At 47.4% G+C, this 22,459-nt stretch overlaps 2 protein-coding genes across 2 annotated transcripts; both read right to left on the bottom strand.

Annotated features, from left to right (window-relative positions):
• Positions 1-3,373: 3,373 nt before the first annotated feature.
• On the bottom strand, positions 3,374-7,625 carry LOC121442101 (Fc receptor-like B). The gene is made up of 6 exons (XM_041643575.1): positions 7,595-7,625; positions 7,298-7,318; positions 6,713-6,967; positions 4,780-5,046; positions 3,967-4,245; positions 3,374-3,801 (listed from the first exon to the last, which is right to left on the bottom strand). The coding sequence occupies exons 1-6, from the start codon at positions 7,623-7,625 to the stop codon at positions 3,374-3,376; spliced, it is 1,281 nt and encodes a 426-aa protein (XP_041499509.1).
• A 6,215-nt stretch (positions 7,626-13,840) lies between these two features.
• Positions 13,841-22,243, bottom strand: LOC121442090 (Fc receptor-like A). Its single transcript, XM_041643565.1, has 5 exons — positions 22,149-22,243; positions 17,170-17,331; positions 16,443-16,709; positions 15,777-16,061; positions 13,841-14,127 (listed from the first exon to the last, which is right to left on the bottom strand). Exons 1-5 carry the CDS (start codon positions 22,225-22,227, stop codon positions 13,883-13,885), a joined length of 1,038 nt encoding a protein of 345 aa, XP_041499499.1. The 5' UTR covers positions 22,228-22,243; the 3' UTR covers positions 13,841-13,882.
• Between the last annotated feature and the right edge of the window lie 216 nt (positions 22,244-22,459).

Genomic DNA, 22,459 nt, shown 5'->3' with positions numbered 1-22,459 from the left:
TTTATTGCATAAGAATCAAGGCATACGCTTTCCCTCTGCAGTAATCCCAGGGCTCCAGGATGCTCCATGATGTGGGCTGATTCCCAACGAGGTTTTTCGGTCCTATATAGCTTACTTTAGCTTCCTCGATCCTAAATCAGATTCATTCCCCACTACATCTCCTGACTTCAAGGGCCATATTTCAGACTTGTGTGGCTGACCCCATGAACTCTTTCATTAGGCTGGAGGAGCAGACTAAACATTTCCCATCCTTCCTCGATGTGAGGAAGAACTGTGGCACAAGCAAAAAACAAGCACACAAAACAAAAAACAAACCAAAACAAAACACTTCACAAATCCTCCCTTCTCCCGTATCCCACCCCTGCCCTGTGTCCTCGTGGTTTCAAACCATTTCCTTTGTGGATGCTGAAATGATGAGCTAGCATCAGTGCAGTATCACTGTTTACATCCCGTCACAAGTGGAGTTGCTTAATTGTAAAAACTAAAAATAAAATTTTGCTTGCATATTTTATTTGTCTCAGACTCGGCCATCTGAAGGGCGTTTGCCAATGGTAGGTACCACATTTTCAGTCAAATGCAGGTTAACTGGGGTGCTCTGGACCGACAGGATGGAGAAGAGTCAGAAAGAGTTGAAACTCTGACAAACAGTTGGTGGGGAAAGAAGGCAACCTTTCTTGAAGGAAAGCTAGTTATGAGCCTAAGCACTGTTGTTATGTGAGGGGTTCCTTTGAAACTGTCTTTTTGCTTCCCCTTCCCTTTGAGCCCTTCTGAAGCGTAGGGGTCCATTCATTCTCTTAACTGACTCTACTTTATCACATTAACCTATTCTCTCTTTCGGTCATTTCTCCTTCCAAGTTTGTTTCAAATTCCAGAAACAGAAAAGATCTGTAGGCAAATTCCCTATGACATAGGTAATAAGCAGGCTTGGTGGTGGAGATCTGTAATCCCAACACCGAGGAGGCAGGGACAGGAGGGTGAGGGAGTTATTGCTCCAGAAAGTGATTTCAGGGGCTCCTGAGCACTGAAGCATCACTAGCTTAGCACCTCTGATCATTAAAGAAGCCATTTATCTGTCTGCTCCTTTAGATTACTATTATTGCCCTTGTTTTCAGAATGAAGAAACTGAGAAGCTGTATAGCCTCCCATATAGGATGAGGCAAAAGTCTACCCAAATGCTGAGCACATAAAAGATGGCGGCGTGTTGGAAAAACAACAAAGGGGTCTGTGTGGCCGAGAATAGGGCAGATGCTGAGAGCTTGTACCTCAACCTAGAGGATCACGTTCAAGCTCTTACACACAAGACACACACGTCACATATGGTGAGGATTAATGGATTTCTGTAAAGATGAGAAACACTGAGGACGGGCAGAAGCACAAAGTAAGGCTGAGATGCTGACAGAATCCTTTTGTCATCAGATAGAGCACGTTTGGGTTCCGCGCCTACTGCTATCTGACATGGGAAGCAGCAGGTTCAGAGTCTGAGGCCTGAGCTTAAGATGCAGAAGGGATCAGACAACCAGAGAGAAAGCCGCTCCCTCCACAGGTAACCGCAGCAACCTGCCAGCTCTCCATCTGGGGAATGGGCTCCAGGATGCCCTCTGGACAGCCGGGGATAGCTGACTTCTCTTTCCCAGAATGAGTGCTAAAACCGAAACAAAGGCAGGATGCAGCTGCTGCGGTCATTTCCTTGGTGCAGGCTCTCCTGAGAGATCCTAGCGGACACCAGAGGGGGTGGTCTCAGGCCTTCCCTCCTGTGTGAGAGTGTGGGCAAAGACTCAAAGGTTCTGAACAGGGCATAGAGTTTCCTCTTCCTCACAGGGTAAGATAGGCTGTGAGCGATTTTAATTTTTGTCCAAAAGTTCTCCATCCTCCTCATTGTCCCCTCCACCACTAGCTCTAATGGAGGCAGATGGCAAGATGGACAAACGAACATCGAGGCTGCCAGCAAAGATGACTGAAGGAGCAGCTGGCACGCTGGCATTTGATCAACTCATTTAATTTTGTTGTTATAGTGGTTTTTTTTCTTTCTTTTTTTCTTTTTTCTTTTTTGTTTTTTTTTTTGGGGGGGTATTTTTTGAGAGAGGGTCTTACAATGTAACTCTTGCCTGGAACTCACTATGTAGACCAGGCTGGTCTTGAACTCACAGAGTTCTGCCTGCTTCTGCCTCTCTGGGATTTAAGGCATGCACTTCCACACCCAGAAAAATAATAATTATTATTATTACTACTACTACTACTTCTATTATTGAATGGCCTAATAAACTTTGATTACTAAGCCTCTTGGCACTGATGGTAGCTGCTTCTTGTCTAGATCTGGATGGCAAACACCTTGGGGGAACAAGATCAGAAGTAAGAAAGAGCCTTCTATGGGAAAGGCTGTCCCATAGAAGCCTGCATTAGAAAGTTGGGACATTTGTAGCTCAGGTATCCAACCCAGGGTTTTGAACATCCCTTCTCAGAATTAGGCAAGTGTCCTTTGACTTCCACAAGGGAACCACCATGAGTACTCTTGTACAAGTACACACACACACACACACATTAAATAGCAATCCACAAGAACACAAAAGCATGTCAGTTGTGGTAAATAAACTCAGAAGGAAATGAGAACTTGCATGTTACTGAATGTCTTTGGAGCAGAATGAAGAATGGGAGGGTAGAGTTATATTGGTTCTCAGCCTTTGCCGTGAAGCTTAATTGAGGAGGGTGTGATCCTGAAATGGAGTAAGGTTAGCTCTGGTGCAGGTAGTATGGCCTGCCACTCAGATGCTCCCAAGTGGCTCTGTCTGGCTACATGGGGACAAGGGGTGTCTCTGGGTGAGTCTGGCACAGAATCTCTGACCTTTATAACAAGAAACGAGAAACTCACACTAAAATCTCTCCCTAAATTGAAATCATAGTCAGGATTTTGAAGATATTAAACTCAGTAGTTAATAGAATTTTGAAAGTCGTTTTAATATTAGAGAATAAATTCATTATGAATGATTACAACTTGACTCTAAAATTTAGTTCTAAAGCACTCACTAACTTCAATGAATTCAATTACAAGCAAAACACCCACATATGCTGGGATGAGTACTTAATTTCTGTGCGGTCTAAATTCACTTCCGAGAGAGTGTAAACTGACAAACAGGCAGCAGCAGCAGTCTACTTCTCTGCTGGATTATGGAAGAAAGGACACACCAGAGAACGTGCTTTTGTTTACAAACTACTCTGCAGGCTTGCAATCGCTTAGGAGCTGTCTAGCAAGGTGGAAGCCCACAGCACCACACTTCAGGGGGCGTTTCTTTAAAAACCACAGCATCACGAGGAGACACGAACAGATGTGTCTCAGGTTTGTCAATGAGCTGAAGAAGGAAAGATCCAGGAGCAGACACTAGCTGCCCACCCTACCCTCCACGACAGTGGTCTCTGGGGTTCCGGGGCTCACAGAAACGTGAAAATTGGGTGTCTTGGGGGTTTCTGTAAGATCGCGGAGGGCCTGTGGATCCTTTAATCCCAAAACCACGCGGCTCAGAAGGCCTTTGAGTAGCTGCATCTCGCGAAGCAGGAGGTCCACTTTGGGCTGCAGAGCTTCGCGGGACTGTTCCACCGACGTGGACAGAGGCGCGCAGACCTGTGGCCCGGCAGTGGGGACTTGGCCCGCAGCCAACTGCAGCCCCGCAAAAGTGCTGTTCGGATCGGAAGTGACTGAGGGGACAGATCTGGACACCGGGGTTTTCCGGAAGGAAAGCGGCTTATCCCCGGGGGCTAAGGCTGCAGCCGGGATCGGAGCAGTGGTAGACGCCAGATCCAGGGCAGCGCCTGCAAGGCAACATGCCTGGTCACCCGTGACTGAAATCGTTGCCCCTAGTGTGGTAGGGGTAGGGATGGAGGTGTGTGGAGGACTGAGATGGGCAGGTGGGAATACTGCGGGAGGACTTTGAGGTTCAGGAGGCAGGGCACCCGCAGTGCTTAGCTGTCACTCACCCCTCCCGGGGAGCTGCAGCCAGGGGCTGCGTTTCCGGACACTTCGAGTAGTGGTGGCGGCCTCGCACCAGTACGATTCGAGCTCCTCCACCTCGGGCTCAGGAACCATGTACTCGGCGCCCCAGTCGAAGCGGCGGACTGGCCGGCTGTACTTGTAGAAAGCAAACTGCAGTGGCGTGTCCCGCTTCTGCGGGTGCAGGCGCGTCTCGCAGCGCAGCACCACGCGACCGCGCGCCTCCTGCGGGCTCAGCGTCCTGAGCACGGGTGTCTGGAACAGTTCTGCGGGGAGGGAGGCCCGGAGGCCAGGATGATCATTGAGTACGTGCAAGGAGTGATACCCAACCAGGGCCAACCTGTCCACCGCCCTGGATCCCACTCTTTGCCTTCTCCAAGAGGTCTCCTCGCCGACCCAGACAACAAGAAAGGATGGGAGAAAGAGAACGGACAGAGAGACTGAGGCCATGGGGGTAGGCGGGGGTGAGTGGGTGGGGGTGATGGGGATAATTTGAACGTAGGCAGGATGCTGACAGATGCTACAAGTTACATCCTAGCTGGTAATCAGTTGGCATTCTCGGTATTTAAAGGGACAGCTGCGGTCCCTCTTCGTAGTAATATAGTACGCCCTCAGACAAGTAAGAACTCATCACTTCTAAGTGGGATCCCTAGCTAGAAAAAGAAACCTGGATGGATGTGTGTCATAGGGAAGGGACACCTGCCTACACAACAGGCTGCAGAGGGCAGCCTCCTCCCGCCCCCCCCCCCCCCCCCCCGCCGCTTCCAGCCCCAGAATTTCCCAGTGGTTGTCTCTCCTACCTTGCACAGTGACAGCCACCTTGGAGGAGAACATGGGCGCACTCTCCACTGGGATGCGCATAGTGCCAGAGCACTGGTAGTGACCGCTGTCACTAGCTCGTGCCTGTAACACCGTGTAGTTGGTACTAGAATGGAAGTATCTCACGGCCTGGCCATCGTGGTAGTAGTGAAGTTTGTAGACGACTTTGTCGTACCAGCCACGGCAGCGCATCACCAGGGGCTCTCCCTCGAACACAGCAGCGTAAGGTACTTGCAGAATTAGCCAGTCTGCAACAAACCCCACAGACACTGCTTACTCATCAGAAAAAACAGCCCTACAGGGTATGGTGGAACACGCCTTTAGTCCCAGCACTCAGACAGGCAGAGGCAGGAGGATCTCTGTGAGTTTGATGTCTTACAAAGTTCCAGGTTGGCCAGAGCAGTGACACAGCTGGCCTCCAACCCAAACAAGAAAACCCAGCAGGTCTCCCATTCTCAGCTTCCCTTAACCACTTCCCACCTCTGCTGCCCCCACATCCCCCACCCCCACCCTGTTTGCACTCCGGTAGCTACCAAGACCCCTTTCCTGTTTCCTGGCCTGGTGACTAGCACCTGGAATCCCCACGGTACAGAAAGCTGAACCGGGGAAGGAAAATGGTACCAGACAAGCAAAGATACTTCAGATTGGTTCCAGTCTCAGAGAGCCTCCTTTTATAATCAAGCTTAGTCCCTACAAGTATGGCATCAAGGCCTTCCTGACCGAGATCCTGATAGCCTTTCCTGTTTCTCTTTTATCCACCTCACCACTTCCCAGCCACACTGAACTGCTCAGAAAATTAGCTCTGTACAGAGCCCAGGGCCCTTGTAAGCGGTTTCATCAATTCAAAAGACCCTGCTTCTCAGCGTAAATTGAGGCCTACTTGCCCTGCATGCCTGTGTTTAGGCCTTATCTTCCAAAGAAAAGGTCTCTAAGAACAGCCTTAGGTATCTCCTACAGCACCCTGTATGTACCCAGTCGTCACCGTCACCTCCACCGCCTCCACCGCCTCCACCACCTCCACCACCATCACTGAAGTCAGCACTTACTATCCTAGATGCCATTTTAGGTTTTATACATTTTAAAATTATTTATTTATTCTTTCATTCATTTGTTTGGAATTGCGTGTCATGCCTCTGTCTGTGTGGGTATGTGCTCTTGAGTGCAGATGCCAGAGGAGACCAGAAGAGGGAGTCATATCCACTGGATCTGAAGTTATAGGTGGTTATGGCCTAATGCAGGTGCCAGGAACTCAACTCCAGTTCTCTGCAAGAGCATTATGTATACTTAACCACAGAGCCATACCTCCAGGACCTGCTTTAGGTATTATACACTGAAAAAGAATCCTGCAGGCCAGGTAGACCTGTAATTCGAGTACTTGGAAAGCTGAAGCAGGATTAAAAGCCAAGGCATGCCTGGGCTTCAGATGGAAATCCTGTCCCCAAAATCTTTGCAAGGCACAGTCACAGATTCTATGCCATTCTCAATCTGTATGTGGCCACTCTCTGTGGGCATCCCGGCTTCCACATGGGCTCAGACAGAAAACCTCTAGAAGTGTTAAATGATAATTTGAACATTAATCAGTGTTCTTTAGATGCTTAATAAAAATTACTGCCTGCAAAGGTAAGATCATCTGTCTTCCATACAAAGCAACTAATCGTGTATCTTAATGAGTATATTTTTATTACTTTTCCTATACTGGTTTATTTGCTTCCTGCTCCATCAGGAAGACAAGGGGGTCCTTTGGGGTCAGGAAAGCTTTACTGCAATTCTCTGCCTACTCCAAAGACTCAAAGTGGCACTGTGTGACCTTTTTCTTGCCCTTTGAGCATAGCCTGGCATCTGCCCAGCCAGGAGGGCCAGTATCACTAGGAACAAGACACAGTGTTCTCCTCCTTCCGTGTTTAGATCACTCACCGTTAGACACAGAGAGGTGGATGGGGTCACTGACGGGAGCTCCCCGTGTTTGACATCGATACACCCCTGGCGTCTGCACCTCAATGCTCTTATGGTGGGAAGGCAGGAGGACATGGCCCAAATACCAGAGAGTGCTAATGGGTCGGAGCTCGAGCAAAAGAGGGTGGTACCCGTCACAGCGCAGCGTTACTCTCTCACCCTTGAAGATTGTAGTCCAAGGTGGCTGTAGAGACAATATGGGCTTCTCCAGAGTAGCTGGGGGTGTAAGGCATGGGGCGGGATGAGGAAGAAAAGGAGAGTGAGGTGCCTACCCAAAACTGAAGCCTGAGGTTGGGAATTCTTAGAAAACACCCGTTTCTGGGACCCAGTCCACATCTGAACCCACCCTGGTGAGAAGGGAGACCACAGTCATGGGACTCCAAACAAGGATTCTATTAATCAGAGCCGTTTCTGTCTATGCACAAGAAGACTTAGTCACCAAGATTGAGCAAGACTAGGGAGAAAGCACCATCTCAGGACAGCCGGGAACTGGGGCGTTTGCCCTACTGGAACTTATCAAAACTTGGATGAGAGATGACGACTCACCAGCTTGCCCACTGCTGGGAGCTGCAAAAGCAAGAAAGAAGGAAGAAGGTGAAGAATGTTCTCTATGATAGGAAAGACTCTTGATCCCAGGAAAGACTGAATTGTCTCAAAGCCCGTTTTCCTTTGACCCAATCACCCAGCTCTGAGAGAGCTACCTCAGTTTCATCCTTCCGAAGCAGATGCTGAGCCATCCGAAACCTGAGATCTGCAGAGCCAGCTCTCTTATTCCACACACCTTGCCCTGCCCTGCCCCCCTCCCCAAATCCTACTGATGCCACCGCAGCATCACCAACTCACCTAGAAGCAGGAGGGCTGCAAGGGTCCACATGATGAGTCTGCCTGCAGCAGCTGTAGAAGACTGAGGATACGCTGGCACGGAAGAGGGACAGAGGGGGGAATGGCAGCTAGGAGCTGATACTTAGATCTAGGAGACGCTGTTGCTTCGTCTGTCCATTCCTACTTCTTGAAGATGGTGGAGTAGAGAAAGCAGGACATCACCTGAATGTGCCACTCACTTATCCCTAGCATCAGGCACTGTCCCAGCTCTGTGCAGCCTGGACTTCTACAGGGAGGGCCTATAGAGCAAGCTGCGCCTTCTCGAGCACACGAGAACCCCATAGAACCCCAGGCCCCAACAGGTGCCTTCGATATTTTGTTCTCACGCTCATCCTTTCCCCGCCAAGCAGTCCTGTTGATGTCCACAAAGCCCATCTTGTTTCTGCCTGATTCCTGGGAGGTCAATGCTGAGTTCCCTGAAGCAGAGCTCACATCCTCCCGCAAAATGAGTAAACAGAAAGGAATGATTCAACCCTCCTGCCATGCCCCTGCTGATCTGTTGTTCCCCAGTCAAAACTAGAAGTGTAAAGTATTTTCTCCTCTTTCTTTCCTGGAATCCGAAACCCTCAGAAATTAGAAAAGCCTTTTCTTCCAGTTCACAATGATCTCACCTTATAGCATTTCCATTCCCTTGTGCCTGTCTTCTCTCCTTCCCCCAGGCCCTAAAACCCCTCCCCAGCCACGTCTTAGTCCTCAGGGCTTGTGACCTAGAAGAAGAGTCACTACCTCAGCCCCTCAAAGGCCACTCAGATCAGACCTCTGTGCTCTGGTTCTCCTGCACTCTGAGCCACGTGAGGACACCTAAGCAATGGGGAGCCTGAATTTTCATGTAAATATTTAATGAAGTTTCCAGCCCGATAGCATGTCTCCCTGAGCTCTATCCTGCCCACACTTGCTGCTTTTTAGAACCAGGACATCTGCTTTGCTTGGAACTCAAGCAGGAAGGAGATTGGTGATCAGATCACCAAGATCGCATCCCCCAATTTTGCTAATGCACCAAGTGTTCCTCTGAGAATTCCCTGATATTTTAGGTGCAGCATGCTCTCTCCTGTGAAAATGCAAATGTCTCTGAGGACAATACGGCCAGTTGTTTAAAGTATGCTGACGCTTTTGGATCTTGCTTTGAGAGCAGGATTTGATGGAGAGGCGGGGGTGGGGGCGTGGCAGATAAGTAGGTCTGAAAAGTAGGAAACTATCTGATAAGGTGAGCAAGAGTTGGAGACAGAGCTGGATACAGAGAGCAGAGATGAATGCTTTCTTTAGGCAATGCTCTTATGCTTCCTGAACCCTGCCTGCTTCCTCATCTGCCTCCTCCTTTGGGATCAGTGTGGAACTCTGTTGTGGTATGTTAAATAGGCAAAGATGTGTTACTTTTGTTTATGCTGAATTTATTTAATGATGTAAAAATGTGTTGTTGTTTCACCTTGCCTGCCCAAGGCACCTGATTGGTCTAAAAAAGAGCTGAACAGGCAATAGATAGGCAGAGAAAGGATAAGTGGGGCTTACAGGCAAAGAGAATAAATAGGAGGAGAAATCTAGGCTTGAGAGAGAAGACAATAAGAGAAGAAGAGCGAGGAGAAAAGAAGGGTTACACCCATGGCAAGAAGCCAGGCAACTGCTAGCCAGTCAGACAGAGAGACAGTAAGAAAGCAAGAAAAGCTCTGAGGGAAAAAGTAGATAAAGAGAAATAGGTTTATTTAAGTTAATTAAAAGAGCTAGCCATAAACAAGCCTAAATAAGGCCGAGCATTCATAATTAATAAGAAGTCTCTGTGTCATGATTTGGGAGCTGGTTGGTGACCCAAGGAAAAAGCCTGGTACAGGACTCATCATGTCAGCCACAGCTGGTCTCCATGGTCTGACTTCTGTAAGGCCACCACCTCTACGACAAGAGTGCCATACACCTGACAGCTGTCCTTGCCGCACATACAAGTGGACTCTGTTTTGGCTTCTTGTAAGCCAGAACAAAGATCTCAGCCCCTTGACCGTATTTCAGAAGAAGTCTGATCACACCATAAATTCATTCACTATGTAGTCCTGTGAACTCACAGGAATCAATCACAGAGCCCTTTAACCACACAGATAACGCCCAGAGTTTGACCTGAAAACAACCCCAACCGGTACTTGTTTATTCTCTGTTTCCCTCCCAATTTCTCCCAAGTCAGCCTTCTTCCTTTGCACTTTGCCAAGTCCTTTAGTACGCAAACAAATTTGGAAATTTTTGTTCTTAGTGTTTTGTTTTTCCCCTTTAAGGGCCTTGTCATACTGCCTGGCCTCGTCTCAAGCTCTAAAGTGAGCTCCAATGTTCCTCTTTTCCTCAGCCCTCTACGCAGTGGGACAACAAGCGTGCATCACCACACTGGGCTTGAGTAATTCTTTGACTTCTTTGAAGTCTGTCCCAGCAAAACTTCCTGGCAAGATATGCCACGATTTGGTAAGTACTGTGGTAAGTAGACTGCTCTCAGAGGCGATGTGGGGTAAGGAGAAGAGCTCACATGTAGGGAGTGCACCAGTATGTGACCGGTACCATGTTCATACTTCACACGTATGCAAAATGACTTCGTTCACTCCTTACGGGGGTCCTCAAAGGAGGGATTATTACTAGTTCTGTTTTACAAATGAGGAAACTGAGGTGACAGAAAACAGGAATGCTTGGGGAGAAGCACACTCCAAAATCTGTTCTCAAGTCCATCTATGGTTAGGGGTCCACGGTGCTGAGCAGGGAAGGCTGTGGTCTTCAGCCTTTGTAAGTTTCCTCTCTTGGGTCCTTCTTTTCTTACTGTTATCTTAACCATCGAGCCATCTCTCCATCCCCTATATGTTTATATATTGAATCTTAGGAAATATTTAGCATTAGTAATTTACATAAATGGTGTATTCTGAATGTTTTTCTTTATTTAAAATTAATTCCATGTAAAATTCATCCTTGCTGCTCCGTGTACACTACATTTATTGCTTCACGCTTCCACCAAGTGGTCCTGTCCACCCCCTCATGCTTCCACCAAGTGGTCCTGTCCACCCCCTCATGCTTCCACCAAGTGGTCCTGTCCACTCCCTAATGCCCTGGCTGCCTCCCAATTCTCCACTATTATAAATGCTACAGTGAACTCCTTTGGTGCATACTGTGAGGGCTGAAGGGAAGAACTAGAACTTAGAAACCTTAAAAATAAACCGACACATAGTTCTTATGCCTTCTACACTCAGATCCTTCCTGGAACTCTCCCCATAGACTCACCCAGTAGCAGGGCTCTTAACTGATTCAAGATCTAATCGAGTTGACAATCAAGATGAATCATCACACCCTTGAAGATGCTAGGCAGCACCATAAAATTCATTTTGCCACCCGTGTGATCCTATTTCTTTGTTTCTTTGTAGTATATCAAAAGTGATCGCGTATGTGTTTGTTGTAAATTATTACAGGCTACATTGTAAAAAATAAATAGCACAACAGGAGCACAGTGGGAAAACAACTCTACATAATGCAGGATATCGTGGTAGAATATGCATCCGCTAAGGCCTTAGTAACGTGATGTTTTTAATTCATCAACCAAAGGTCGCAGTAACCAAGGTTACTGCATCATTTGCAGGCTAGCACTCATCATTTGAGAATGAACAATAGTAGACCATGCATAGAACAAAGGAGTGTGACTATGAAGAAAGTCGCAGGAAAGTGAGTGTCAGAAAAATAGCTGTCATCTTTGCAGAGATTAGCATCACTAACGAGAAGGCGAACACATTGCGGTGAGATAGTAGAAAAGATGCTGGAGGGAGAGAGAGCTCCAAGTGCCCGAAGAAAAAGGACCTGAATAGAAAGAAGTTCCTGGGGACCCTGCTGGCAAAGGACTGTGTAGGAAAGTGTTATTATAGACTGAATCACCCACTGTGATCATGATAAAAAGACAGCCTGACTACCTCCCAGCAGAACTTCGTGCTGTATACACCGTACTGGCTTTGCAGGCATGCAGTTACAGGGGTCATGAAGGATTGCGTTGAGTTTCCAGATAGAAGTCTGTGAAACAAGGCAATGTGTACCATGCATGGTCAGATTTCCTGTAGACAGCCCCTAAGCAAGCAATGGGGGATGCCGTGTAGGTGAAGCCGAATTGTACTGGAGACCTCAGGATGTTGGAGATACCAGATGTGGAACATCTGCCAGGAAAAGCTACAGGCACTGAGTGGAACTGCCCAAAGAGAGAGCCCATGTGTGCTGTAGGTATCAGGGATACAGGGGTAGGGTTGCCCAAGCCCACTGAGGGTCACATTATGCCTCTGGACGCTGGGCATGGAGTGTGGTGGTTTAAATGAGATGTTCTCTACAGTCTGGGCATTTGAATACTTGGTCCCTAATGGGTGGCTGTTTAAGAAGACTTGGGAGGTGTGGCCTTGCTGGAGGAAGTATGTCACCAGGGCAGGCTTTGATATTCAAAAGGGTCATGACATATTGAGTTCCCTCTCTCTGTTTCCTGCTTGTGCTCTCAGCTATTCCTGCCACTATGGCTGTGCTTACTGCCATGGTTTCCTGCAATGATGGTGGTGGATTCGTATTCCTCTAGAACCGTATAAATAAATAAACCCTTTATTCCAGAGGTTGCCTTGGTCATGGTGTTTTATCACAGAAAAGTAACTGAGACCTGGAGCTATAAGACCTAGCGTTTTCCCCGCTGGGTTTTAGTCATTCTTTGGTCCAGTCCTTCCTTGCTTCCTCATTTTGGAATGGGAATGTTTTTCATGTGTCACCATCTATTGGGGACATGTTTTTCAGGGGTTCACAGCTAAGTTTTTGCTTTGAGTCTCAAAGGAGACTTGAGACTTTTGAATAACATCAGGACTATTAGAACTATAGAGACTTTTGACATTAGACTGAATACACTTTGTATTATGAGGTGGCCATAAACCTTTGGGGCCAGGGATGAAATGCCAGGGATGAAATGACTTGACGTCACAGGCTTATGTTTGGAATGTTCAGTGCTTGCATTTGGCGCAGTTTTGCAGGCTGTGGAACCTCTTAAGCAGAGGAGCCTTCCTGGCAATATTAAATAACATGGGGCAGGCTTTTAAAGGCTATACTTGCCCCTGGTTCTGACCATTTTTTTTTCTTGCCTGCCAAGATGTGAACATATACCCTTTCCCACCAGGGACTGAATCAGGCTACTGTGCTCCCCTGTTGTGATTGATAGCAACCCTCTGAAGCTGTGAACCAAGCTAAACCTTCCCTCCTTAACTTGTTTCTGCCATTCATTTCCGTTAAAGTGTACAAAAGCAGCTTCTTCAGTAGCTTTGAGGCTTTCTTCTGTAGAGATGCTGACCCTAATCATGAGGACCGTCCTTACCACCTAATCACCTCCCCAAGGCTCCACTTGCTCACGCTGTTGCCTTAGGGATTACTATTTCAATATGGAGGGGGCAGCGCTAGGAGATAGCTCAGAGCTGAGAGTGCTTGCTATGCTTTCAGAGGACGGGGTTCAGTTTCCAGCGCTCAGATTGAGCAGCTCATAACTGCTGAGAACCACAGCTCCAGGGGATCTGATGCCCTCTTCTGGCCTCCACGGGACTTATACACATGTTGTATATACACACACAGAGACACATTAAAAAATTAAGATTTTAGCATAGATTTTTAAAAGGAGGCACATAAAAATTCAGATCATAGGGCTAATTAAATGCTAGTAATAGTCATTGAAGGAGAGTAATTAGAAGAGAAAAAGTGATTAACACCTAGTTTTTATTAGCCCCGTATTTATAGTGTTATCACTAATAAAATTTAGGGACAGGAAGTCTTTTATTAGCTGTTCTGTGCCTTATAGGATGGCCAGAAGCCTCCTTGACTTGTAAATATCTTAACTTATTAAATTCTAGTAGCATATCTATCCTTTCCACCATGTGTAAAGCCCAAACATCTAGGGGATATTGCTTAATGTTTTCTGTGGGAATATAGGGAGGAAAAATTGCCCTCCCCCATTTGATATTGCAGTATTAAATCCACCGCCACTGCTTCTCTTTAAATTCTGTTCTAGGAAACAGAAAGAAATTCTTGGTCTAAGGTACAGAATAACCTTGTCATGGCAAAAGAAAATATACAGCTATAGGCACATTCTGGGTACCACCTTGTACATGTTTATTTTCTCTCAAACAGCTCCATTATCCTAACAAAGTACCAAGGCAGCTTGCAGAACCATTTCTGCATACATGCAGTTCAGAAACAGCTGGAATTGCTTCATCGGTTGAGCATATCAGATGAATTAGTTTGCGTTCATTTGTCAGCAGCCTTCGTGACACCAGGCTTCAGGTAGACAGTCAAGTCCCTCAACTCCATGACCAGATGACCAAGGAGAACTTTTACATCCTGCATTTGTTTGAGAAGAAGACGCATCTGGTGATGGAAGTGGGGGTCGAAGGAAGAGAATCCCAGGTGTTCTGCAGAAGGAGTGGGTGGTGGAGGCGGAGGACCAGGGGGCTCCGTAGGAGGAGTCTCTGAAGCAGTTGGTTTTTGAAGAGCTGGATTCAAGGTGGGAGGAAGCAGCAGGATTTAAGGGACCTGAATTATTATGGGCCGGAAGCATATACAAGTAAAGCCTGGCTGGGCATGGTGGTGCGGACCTGTAATCTCAGTGCTCATGAGGCTGAGGCCAAAGGAGCATTGCAAATGAAAAACCAGCCTGATCTACACAGTGAGCTGTAGGTCAGCCAGGAATACAAAGCAAGACCTTATCTTAAAACAATAAATAAATAAATGAATAAATAAATAATACCTATATAGGGATGATGTCTAACTCTGGCCCTGTCCTCACACTGTTAACTACTTAGTGAGTCAGACACCTTCAGGGTCAAACTCCTATATGAATGTGTCTTCCAAGTGTTCTTTCTTTCACCTCCCCTAAAACTCTAGAATGAAACTCAGTATGCCCAGGGGTATCCCCATCTATCACCTTAATCTTTCAAGCATGCGCTTCATTTTAGTGAAGCATGCCCCCAAATGTGCCTACTCTCTTGTCTTAACGCATGAGTTAAACTGACCATGCTCAGAATACACTGCTTAATATCGTTAAGAATGGGCCAACCCTTACATGAGTAAAAATGTCTAATGAAACACCCCATGATTTCTTTGTTTGAGGAGGGCCTTGCTTTGGGAACAACGCCTGTCCTCTCCTCGCCCGACACTGGTAACAAATCCTTCCCCACTCTCGTACGCTTCATCTATGCCTGTTTTGGTATTGAACTCAACAAGATGCGAACCCACTGTGCTTGGTCACAGACTCAATCTTCCCTCTTTTCTGAAAGTGGCTGTGGTACCCACTGGTAGCCAGGGCTTGAGGACTCTTAGGTCCCTCCTAAGGCAAATTTTAGTCTCTGCTTGAGAAGCGTTAGTGAGGGAGCCCATTATTAGACAGCCCGTCGATTCTCTCTCAAGCCAGAATTTAACTTATGCAAGTCAGCTCTGGGCTCAGCCTTGTCTTGTGTGTGCCATTGTTCTAGTTCTCCATCTTTGTTTCGGCCTCTCTGAGTGGGTTCCCGAGACACCCACTTTTCAGTATGATTATCACGAGTCCCTGCCATGTTTCACTTGGCACATTGTCAAGCTTTCTCATCAACCTAGGCAGCTCCTTTTAGGTGTGTCAGGTCAAATACAGTCTTCTTCTTCTTTTTTTAAAAAACAGGGTTTCTCTGTAGCTTTGGAGCCTGTCCTGGAACTAGTTCTTATAGACCAGGCTGGCCTCAAACTCACAGAGATTCACCTGCCTCTGCCTCTCAGGTGCTGGGATTCAAGGCATGCACCACCACTGCCCAGCTCAAATACAGTCTTCCTAATAGTAACTTCCAGAACCTGATAGACACTCTTCCTAGAGGTTGTTTGTTTGAGATGAGGTCTCACTGTGCCGTCCTGGCTGACCCTTTCTAAATATTGTCTGGTCCCATAGATGTTCATATTACATAGAATCCTGATCTCTATAGGGAGATACAAGGGCCAGCCCAGGTCTTGAATGTGTATATTCCATGGTCTGAGGGAGACATTCTCTTTCTGTGCTCCTTTCCATTACCAAGGACTTTGGATTATTGCCCCATCTCTCCTGCATGCCCTCTTCATCTTCCTCCTCTGGGGTCTTGTTTCATATACCCCCCACAGGCATACATACACATCAACTCACCCTGCACCCGGATCTCCAGCTGAGAGCTCTGCTTCCAAACTTGCCTGTCTTCAGTAGCTGCCTCACACCAGTAGGAGCCGGAGTGCTCTTCTGAAACTTTGGAGATCTGGAGTTCTGAAGAGATGTTCTCGATACTCAGTGACCGTCCATCCTTGTAGAAGGAGAAGAGCAGGCGGGAAGGTGACCTCTGCAGGGACTGCTTTGTCTGACAGCTCAGGGTCAGTGAGCCTCCTTTGTGCAGCTCATTAGAAGGCGAGGCTTTGAGAACTGGGGCTGGGAACAATTCTAGGGAAAAGACAAGCAGTGAAGAAAAGTTTAGCTATCCTGTGCTCAGCAGACCCATAACTCCCCCACCTATTATTCTTTCCTCTGGTTCCTTTAGGTAAGGGTTCTTTTCTAAAGGTCCCATTTGAACCTTTCAGCTTCTACCCCCTCCTCCTCCTCTTCTTTTGTTCCCTTTTTATTTCATTCCTCTCTCCTCCTTCTCTCCCTCCTCCCTTCTTTTCCTAATTCCCTTCCTTCTAGGCAGGACTAGAAAAGATTCATAAATGAGCAAATCTACAACAGCCTAGGTTCTGGCTCTGTGAGTACCAGGAAGCATAGATTTGGACGGTTCTGGTCTCCCTACTCCTTACCTACCACAGCAACACTCCTTCCAACTCTCACCTTGGACTGTGATAGCCACAGGGGAGGCGGTCTCTCGGCCCCCAGGACCAGGACTTCTGAAGATGCCACTGCAGTGGTAGAGTCCGCTGTCTGACATTTGCACCACATCGATAGAGAATTCTTTTTTAGGTCCAGGAGGACCCAGGGCTGAGCCCTCTCGGTAGAAGATGACTTGAGTCAGTGGCCAGTCTTGCCAGGCACGACAGTGCAGAACCAGTGGGTCTCCTTCAAATATGGCTGTAGCTGGACTTTGGAGGATCAGCCAGTCTGTAGCCCAGATGAAGAGCGGAGTGTCATCCATATCCCTCGGGAGGTCCAAAGTAATTTCCCTAACAGATCCCCTAAACTTTCCAGGGCACTCCCAACTCTGACTGGCCCACCTTAATGCTCTCTGTCCCCTTGAACTTACCTAACAGTGGCAAAGCCTTATTTCTCTGCCCTCCCCCTCTAGTCTCAAAGTATGCTGGTAACTGGGGCACAGCTTTTGCTTAGAGATTGGATTTAGAGTTATGGATGGCTCACCACACCTCCTCACCCTGTCCTGTGCCTTCACGATTGACCCAATGTCGAGGGAAGAACAACTCTAGGGGCTAGGACTGAGGACGTTCTGTCTCCTGGAAGCGGAGGATGGGAAAATAAGTACTTCCACCTATGCCAGGCTCCCGAAGGGTCATTTCCTGACTGGGCCAGCTATCAGGAGTAGTTTGAGACACTGCTCAGACATTACCATAGGAAACGATGAGATGGAAGGGTTTGCTGAACTTGTAGCCCTTGACCTGGAAGTCAGCATCACCGGAATGGGTCACATCCTCTTCTTCCTCATCAGTGTGGCAGCTGCTATGGTCAGGGCTGACAGGTCCTTCACACTTCAGAGTCTCTGAACTGGCAGCTGGAGGAGGGATGGCCCAGGGAGAGCCAGAAAATGATGCTGCAACTTAGAGAGAGGCTAGGAATGGCCCTCCTCAAGGACTCCTCTTCTGACCCAGGGAATGAACCGTCTGGTCAGGAGAAGAGGAAGGTATCAAAACCCTTCTAAGAGACTCCTTCGGCCAGGTGGCCGTGATCTTGGCTCACTGGTGTTCAGGCCTCCCAGTAAAAGGACTGTGGTTTAAGCAAGTTGGGGGCCGTGGGAATGAAAGAAGAGTGAACTCACCAGCACAACATCCAGCTGTTGGGTGAGGAAACCAATGGACAATGACAGCCATGACCCCACAGCAGGTAGTAGAACGGAAGATGCACATCAGCGTATAGCATCCGCCGGGTGCTAACCGTGTGTCACACACTGCTGTCACCTGCATGCTCTATTTAATCCCCAAGAGCCTCTCAGGTAGTGACCCCGCCATCCTCGGACCATTTTTGCTGTTGCTGATGTTTTATGCAGTGTGCGGCACAGGCTGACCTTGAACCTGCAACTGTACTCCTGCCTCAGCCTCTTAAGTACTAGATTATAGGTGTAAACTACAATGCCTGGCTTTCCATCCCATAAACTTTAGAGAACCAGGCCTACAAAATCAAATTTAAAAGAGTGTAAAGAAAGACTTGGGGTGGGGGTCCACTGGGGAGATAGCTCAGTTGGAAAAATTGCTTAACTTGTATCTAGGAGGATCAAACATAGCCTTGTAACCCCCAGTGCCGGGAGTTAAAGACAGGAGATGCCCAGTGGTTGCTGGCCAGCCTGCCAGCTAGCCTGGGCCACTAGGTGATGACTAGGCCAATGAAAGACCTTGTCTAAAAATAAATAAACAAACAAACAAACAAACAAATAAATAAAATGATGGGGGAGTGTCATATATCAATCTGTTGATTTCATTGGTTAAGCAATAAAGAAACTGCTAGGCCCATTTGATAGGCCCACCCTTAGGTGGGTGGAGTAAACAGAACGGAAGGCTGGGAGAAAGAAGCTGAGTCAGAAAGACGCCATGCCCTGCTCCCGGGCAGACGCACGCGATGAAGCTCCGACCCAGGATGGACTAGGCTAGAATCTTCCTGGTAAGACCGGTGCCCACAGATTATTGGAGATGGGTTGATCGGGATATCAGAATTAGCCAGTAAGGGCTAGAGCTAAAAGGCCAAGCAGTGTTTAAAAGAATACAGTTTCCGTGTAATTATTTTGGGTAAAGCTAGCCATGGGGGCGGCCGGGTGCCGGGGACGCAGCCCCGCCCCTTCAACTACAACAATAAAATGGAAGAAAACACCTCTGGAATGACGTTTGAAGTTGTTTCCTGAGCTACACTAACACATGTATATATATGAATGTACACCCACACACATACAAACATGCATCCCACACATACACGCATGTACATTTAAAAAGGAATGAAGGAAGGGAGGGGAAGAGGGAGGGAAAGAGGAAGGGGAAGAGGGAGGGGAAGAGGGAGGGGAAGAGGGAGGAAGGAAGACAGGTAGGCAAGCCTGGTGGGAGAATATCTGCCTAGCCTGCCTGAGGCCCTGGGTTTGATTCCCAGCAACAGCACCACCCCAAGAGTCAAGAACGGAGCAAGAATGTCAGATTTAAGTTCAAAAGGACTGTTTGTTTTACATCAGTGCCCAAACATAGCTTATTTCAGTCCTTTGACCTTCCTTGGGGACATCCGGCCCCCATTCTCCTTTCCCCAAAACTTACTTGACTCTTTAGCCTTGGAATATGTTGTCTACACATGTTTTCTACATATGCCCCTCTTCCCTCCTTGCTTCCCCTTTCAACTCTTCATTTTTCTTTTTTTTTTTCTTTTTCTTTCTCTTGGTTTTTCAAGACAGTGTTTCTCTGTATAGCCTGGAACCTGCTATGTAGACCAGGCTGGCCTTAAACTCAGAGAACTGCCTACCTCTGCCTCTGGAGTGAGCCACCATCACCTGGCCAAACCTTCGTTTTTTTTTCAATTATCTCTTACCTAAATGTCCTCTACCCTTGAACTTCCCCCAGCAATGGCAAAGCTTTCTCCATCCTCCTCTCTCCAGCTAAGTATTTATAGTTAGGCTGTACTGGTAACCTTGGAACAATTCTTTGTCTCCAGGGTGAATCTTAGAGAGTCCTCCCCACATCAATCTCCCTCTTAGGGCAATGACTGACCTGGAATAGATAAGTGTCATTTCTCCCAGCTCTGACTGCCCCTTGTCCCCTTAGCCCTTCTCTTCCTCTCCCAGCCCCAAACTCGTGTGCGCCTCTTTGTCCACTCCACTCTCTCCTGCCCCAGGCACCTTTGTTCTCCTCCGCTCCCAATGGACTTCCCCATCAAGTCTACTTCCTAGTTCTCAGCGTTTCAGCACCCAGTGTTTCCTTTGCGCCTCTCACCCTCTTCTCTATTGTGCTACCTTTTTTCAGTTCCTTCACTGTCATAAGACTACACTCAGCCTTCTCTTGTTTTGTTTTTCTAAAACAAAAGAAAACTCCAGGGCTGGAGAGTTGGGTCAGCTGTTACAAATACTTGCTGCTCTTGCAGAGGACCCAAGCTCGATTCCTGGCATCCACATGGTGGCACACAACCATCTACAACTACAGTTGCAGGGGATCCGACTTCCGTTTCTGACCTCTGCAGGCATCAGGCGTACACGTGGTACATAGACACACACAGATGAAACAGTCACACTTGATTTAAAAAATGTTAAAGCCTTGTTGGCATAACTGGCATTGCCACTCAATAAACCTTATGTGGTCCTGTCAAAGGTATTATCATTCTCTCTTTTTTAATTTTATTTTTTTTCGAGACACAGTTTCTCTGTAGCTTTGGAGCATGTCCTGGAACTAGCTCTTGTAGACCAGGCTGGTCTCAAACTCACAAAGATCCGCCTGCCTCTGCCTCCCGAGTGCTGGGATTAAAGGCGTGCGCCACCACCACCCGGCCTATCATTCTCATTTTTACAACAGAGGAAAGGGAACTCAGATATATTAAAAGTGATTTTTGTTTGAACAGGATTTTGCATCCTGACCATCCCTGGAAGGTCTGGCATATTCAACATAACCCGGGCTGACCTGAACTGGGGGCAATCCTCCTGCCTCAGGCTCCCTAGTCCTGAGATTACAGGTACACACTACTTTCTTCTACCTCAAGTAACTTTTTCAAAGTGATACAGAACTAGTAACTAGAAAGGGGGCTTGAAATTAGAGTATGTGATTCCAAGACCATATATATAGTTCTTGCTACAAAACCAAAATCCCCCAGCCTCCCACATATAGCTCTCGGTTTGGTGGAAGACCAAACACGTGAAAGGATCATTGCAGTGTGGAATCAAGCAATAAGAACAAAGTATCTCAGGCAGACACTGGGGCAGAAAGGGGGTCCCACAGGGTTTCTTGGGAAAAATGCTACCAAGGTGGTGTAATTAAGGATACCTAGAAGTTTAAAAGGGGAAGAGAACTGGGGAGCCATGGCAGAGTTCATTGCACATGGAGCTAAAAATACATGCAAAGCCTTGGGAGCAGATAAGAACCTGGGCTGAGAGTAGAAATATGGGCTGGTTGAGCCTTTGTCAGAGTAGCAGTGGGAAGGCTCTGGGAGTGGTGGAAGAAGGGCCTGAAGAGGTTTAGTAGATGCCAGGTTTGGGACTTCATGTGCCATGACAAATGCTTGAATTTTAGAAGTCACTCTGGGCGCAGAATGAAAATTCGTTCCAAAGAGACAAGGCTGAGACACGATTAGTAAGGAAGTCATTGCACAACGTCAGTCACAGATGATCGAGGCTTGTCCCAAGAAAAGTATTTGTAGTGGTTCAGGGAAGGAACTGGTTGTGAAAGCAATTTAGGAGGTGAAATTTGCCAAAGTCGAGCCTTCAGAGGACGTTAAAGAAAGAGTTCAGAATGCCTCTTGGGTTTCTAGCCGAGATCCCAGGGCAGTCCCAGTGCAAGGGACTGAGATCAGATAAAGAAAAAGATGAATTAAAAAAAAAGTGAGGGTCTGGAGGACAGATGAATTCATCTCTGGTCACGCTGTGTTGGTACCTGTGACACACACAGGTCCAAATGTCTTGTGTAAGGCTTAATACTCAAACGCAAAAATCAAAAGCACAGGTCCAAATGTCTTGTGTAAGGCTTAATACTCAAACGCAAGAATCAGAAGCATGCTTAGAGCTGGGAGCGTGCCCTGGAGCTTAAATAGACAAGTGCTGCAGCAAAGCCATGCAGACACATAGGGAAACTGCGCAAGAAAGAAGAGGGGGAGGGGGAGGGGAGGTCAAAGTGTGGAGAACTCTGGAGTTCACAGGAGGGAAGGAAACCTACTGACGGACCACAAGACATCCAAGCAGTATACAGAGAAAAATGGACAGGAGAGAGACGAAGCCGTCAAAGAAATCCATCCGGGTAAAATCTGAAAAGCTTGCAACAGCCTCATCAATGCAGAGGTCCCAGACTCGGTGGAAGTCACGCTGCAAGCACTGAAGGGTGAGTGAGACGTGAGGGAGAGACAGTAAGCCCACGCAACGCTTCCAAGGAAATTGTACTAGAAAAACAAGAGATAAGATTTGCGGCTGGCAAAGGATTCATAGTCAGAAGGGACTTTCAGGATGGAAAATATCTGAATTTTTCTATTTAAAAAGAGAGCCATTCTGTCCCGCACACCAGACTTGTCTTCTATCTGTCCTTGTCCCACCTAAACAGGGATTCTTTGAGAAGCCAAAGTCAGTCCATTTTCTAACCTTTGAGGGGTTTTTTTTTTCCCCTCAACATTAGGCCTGTCTCATTTCCACACCAACATTCAAACATTCCTTACCTGGGAACAGCTGGGTTGCCAGGAGCACTGCAGGACAAACATAAAGAGCCCATGCCCCCAGGACACAGCTCAGCTTCATGGTGATGGTGTTTGTATCTCCCACAACCCCAACACACTGATTTTCTTCTACATGAAACCTCTCAAATTAGAAAAGAGGAAATAAATGTAACTGTCTTGTCTCCACACACCTGGGGCCTAGTCTGAGATTGGCTGTTCTTACTCAGGTTGGACCAGGTTGGTTCTGATGTCATCTTCATTCTCCGGGTTGTAGATGAAATGCTAGGGCTCTCAACTGTTACAAAGAAATTTTT

Source organism: Microtus oregoni, unplaced genomic scaffold (genome assembly GCF_018167655.1).
Source record: "Microtus oregoni isolate MIOR12 unplaced genomic scaffold, Mior012 000086F_ref0000336, whole genome shotgun sequence".
NCBI classification, from domain to species: Eukaryota; Metazoa; Chordata; class Mammalia; order Rodentia; family Cricetidae; genus Microtus; species Microtus oregoni.
Note: the sequence above shows the minus strand (reverse complement) of the source record. Positions and strands in the feature narration are given on the sequence as shown.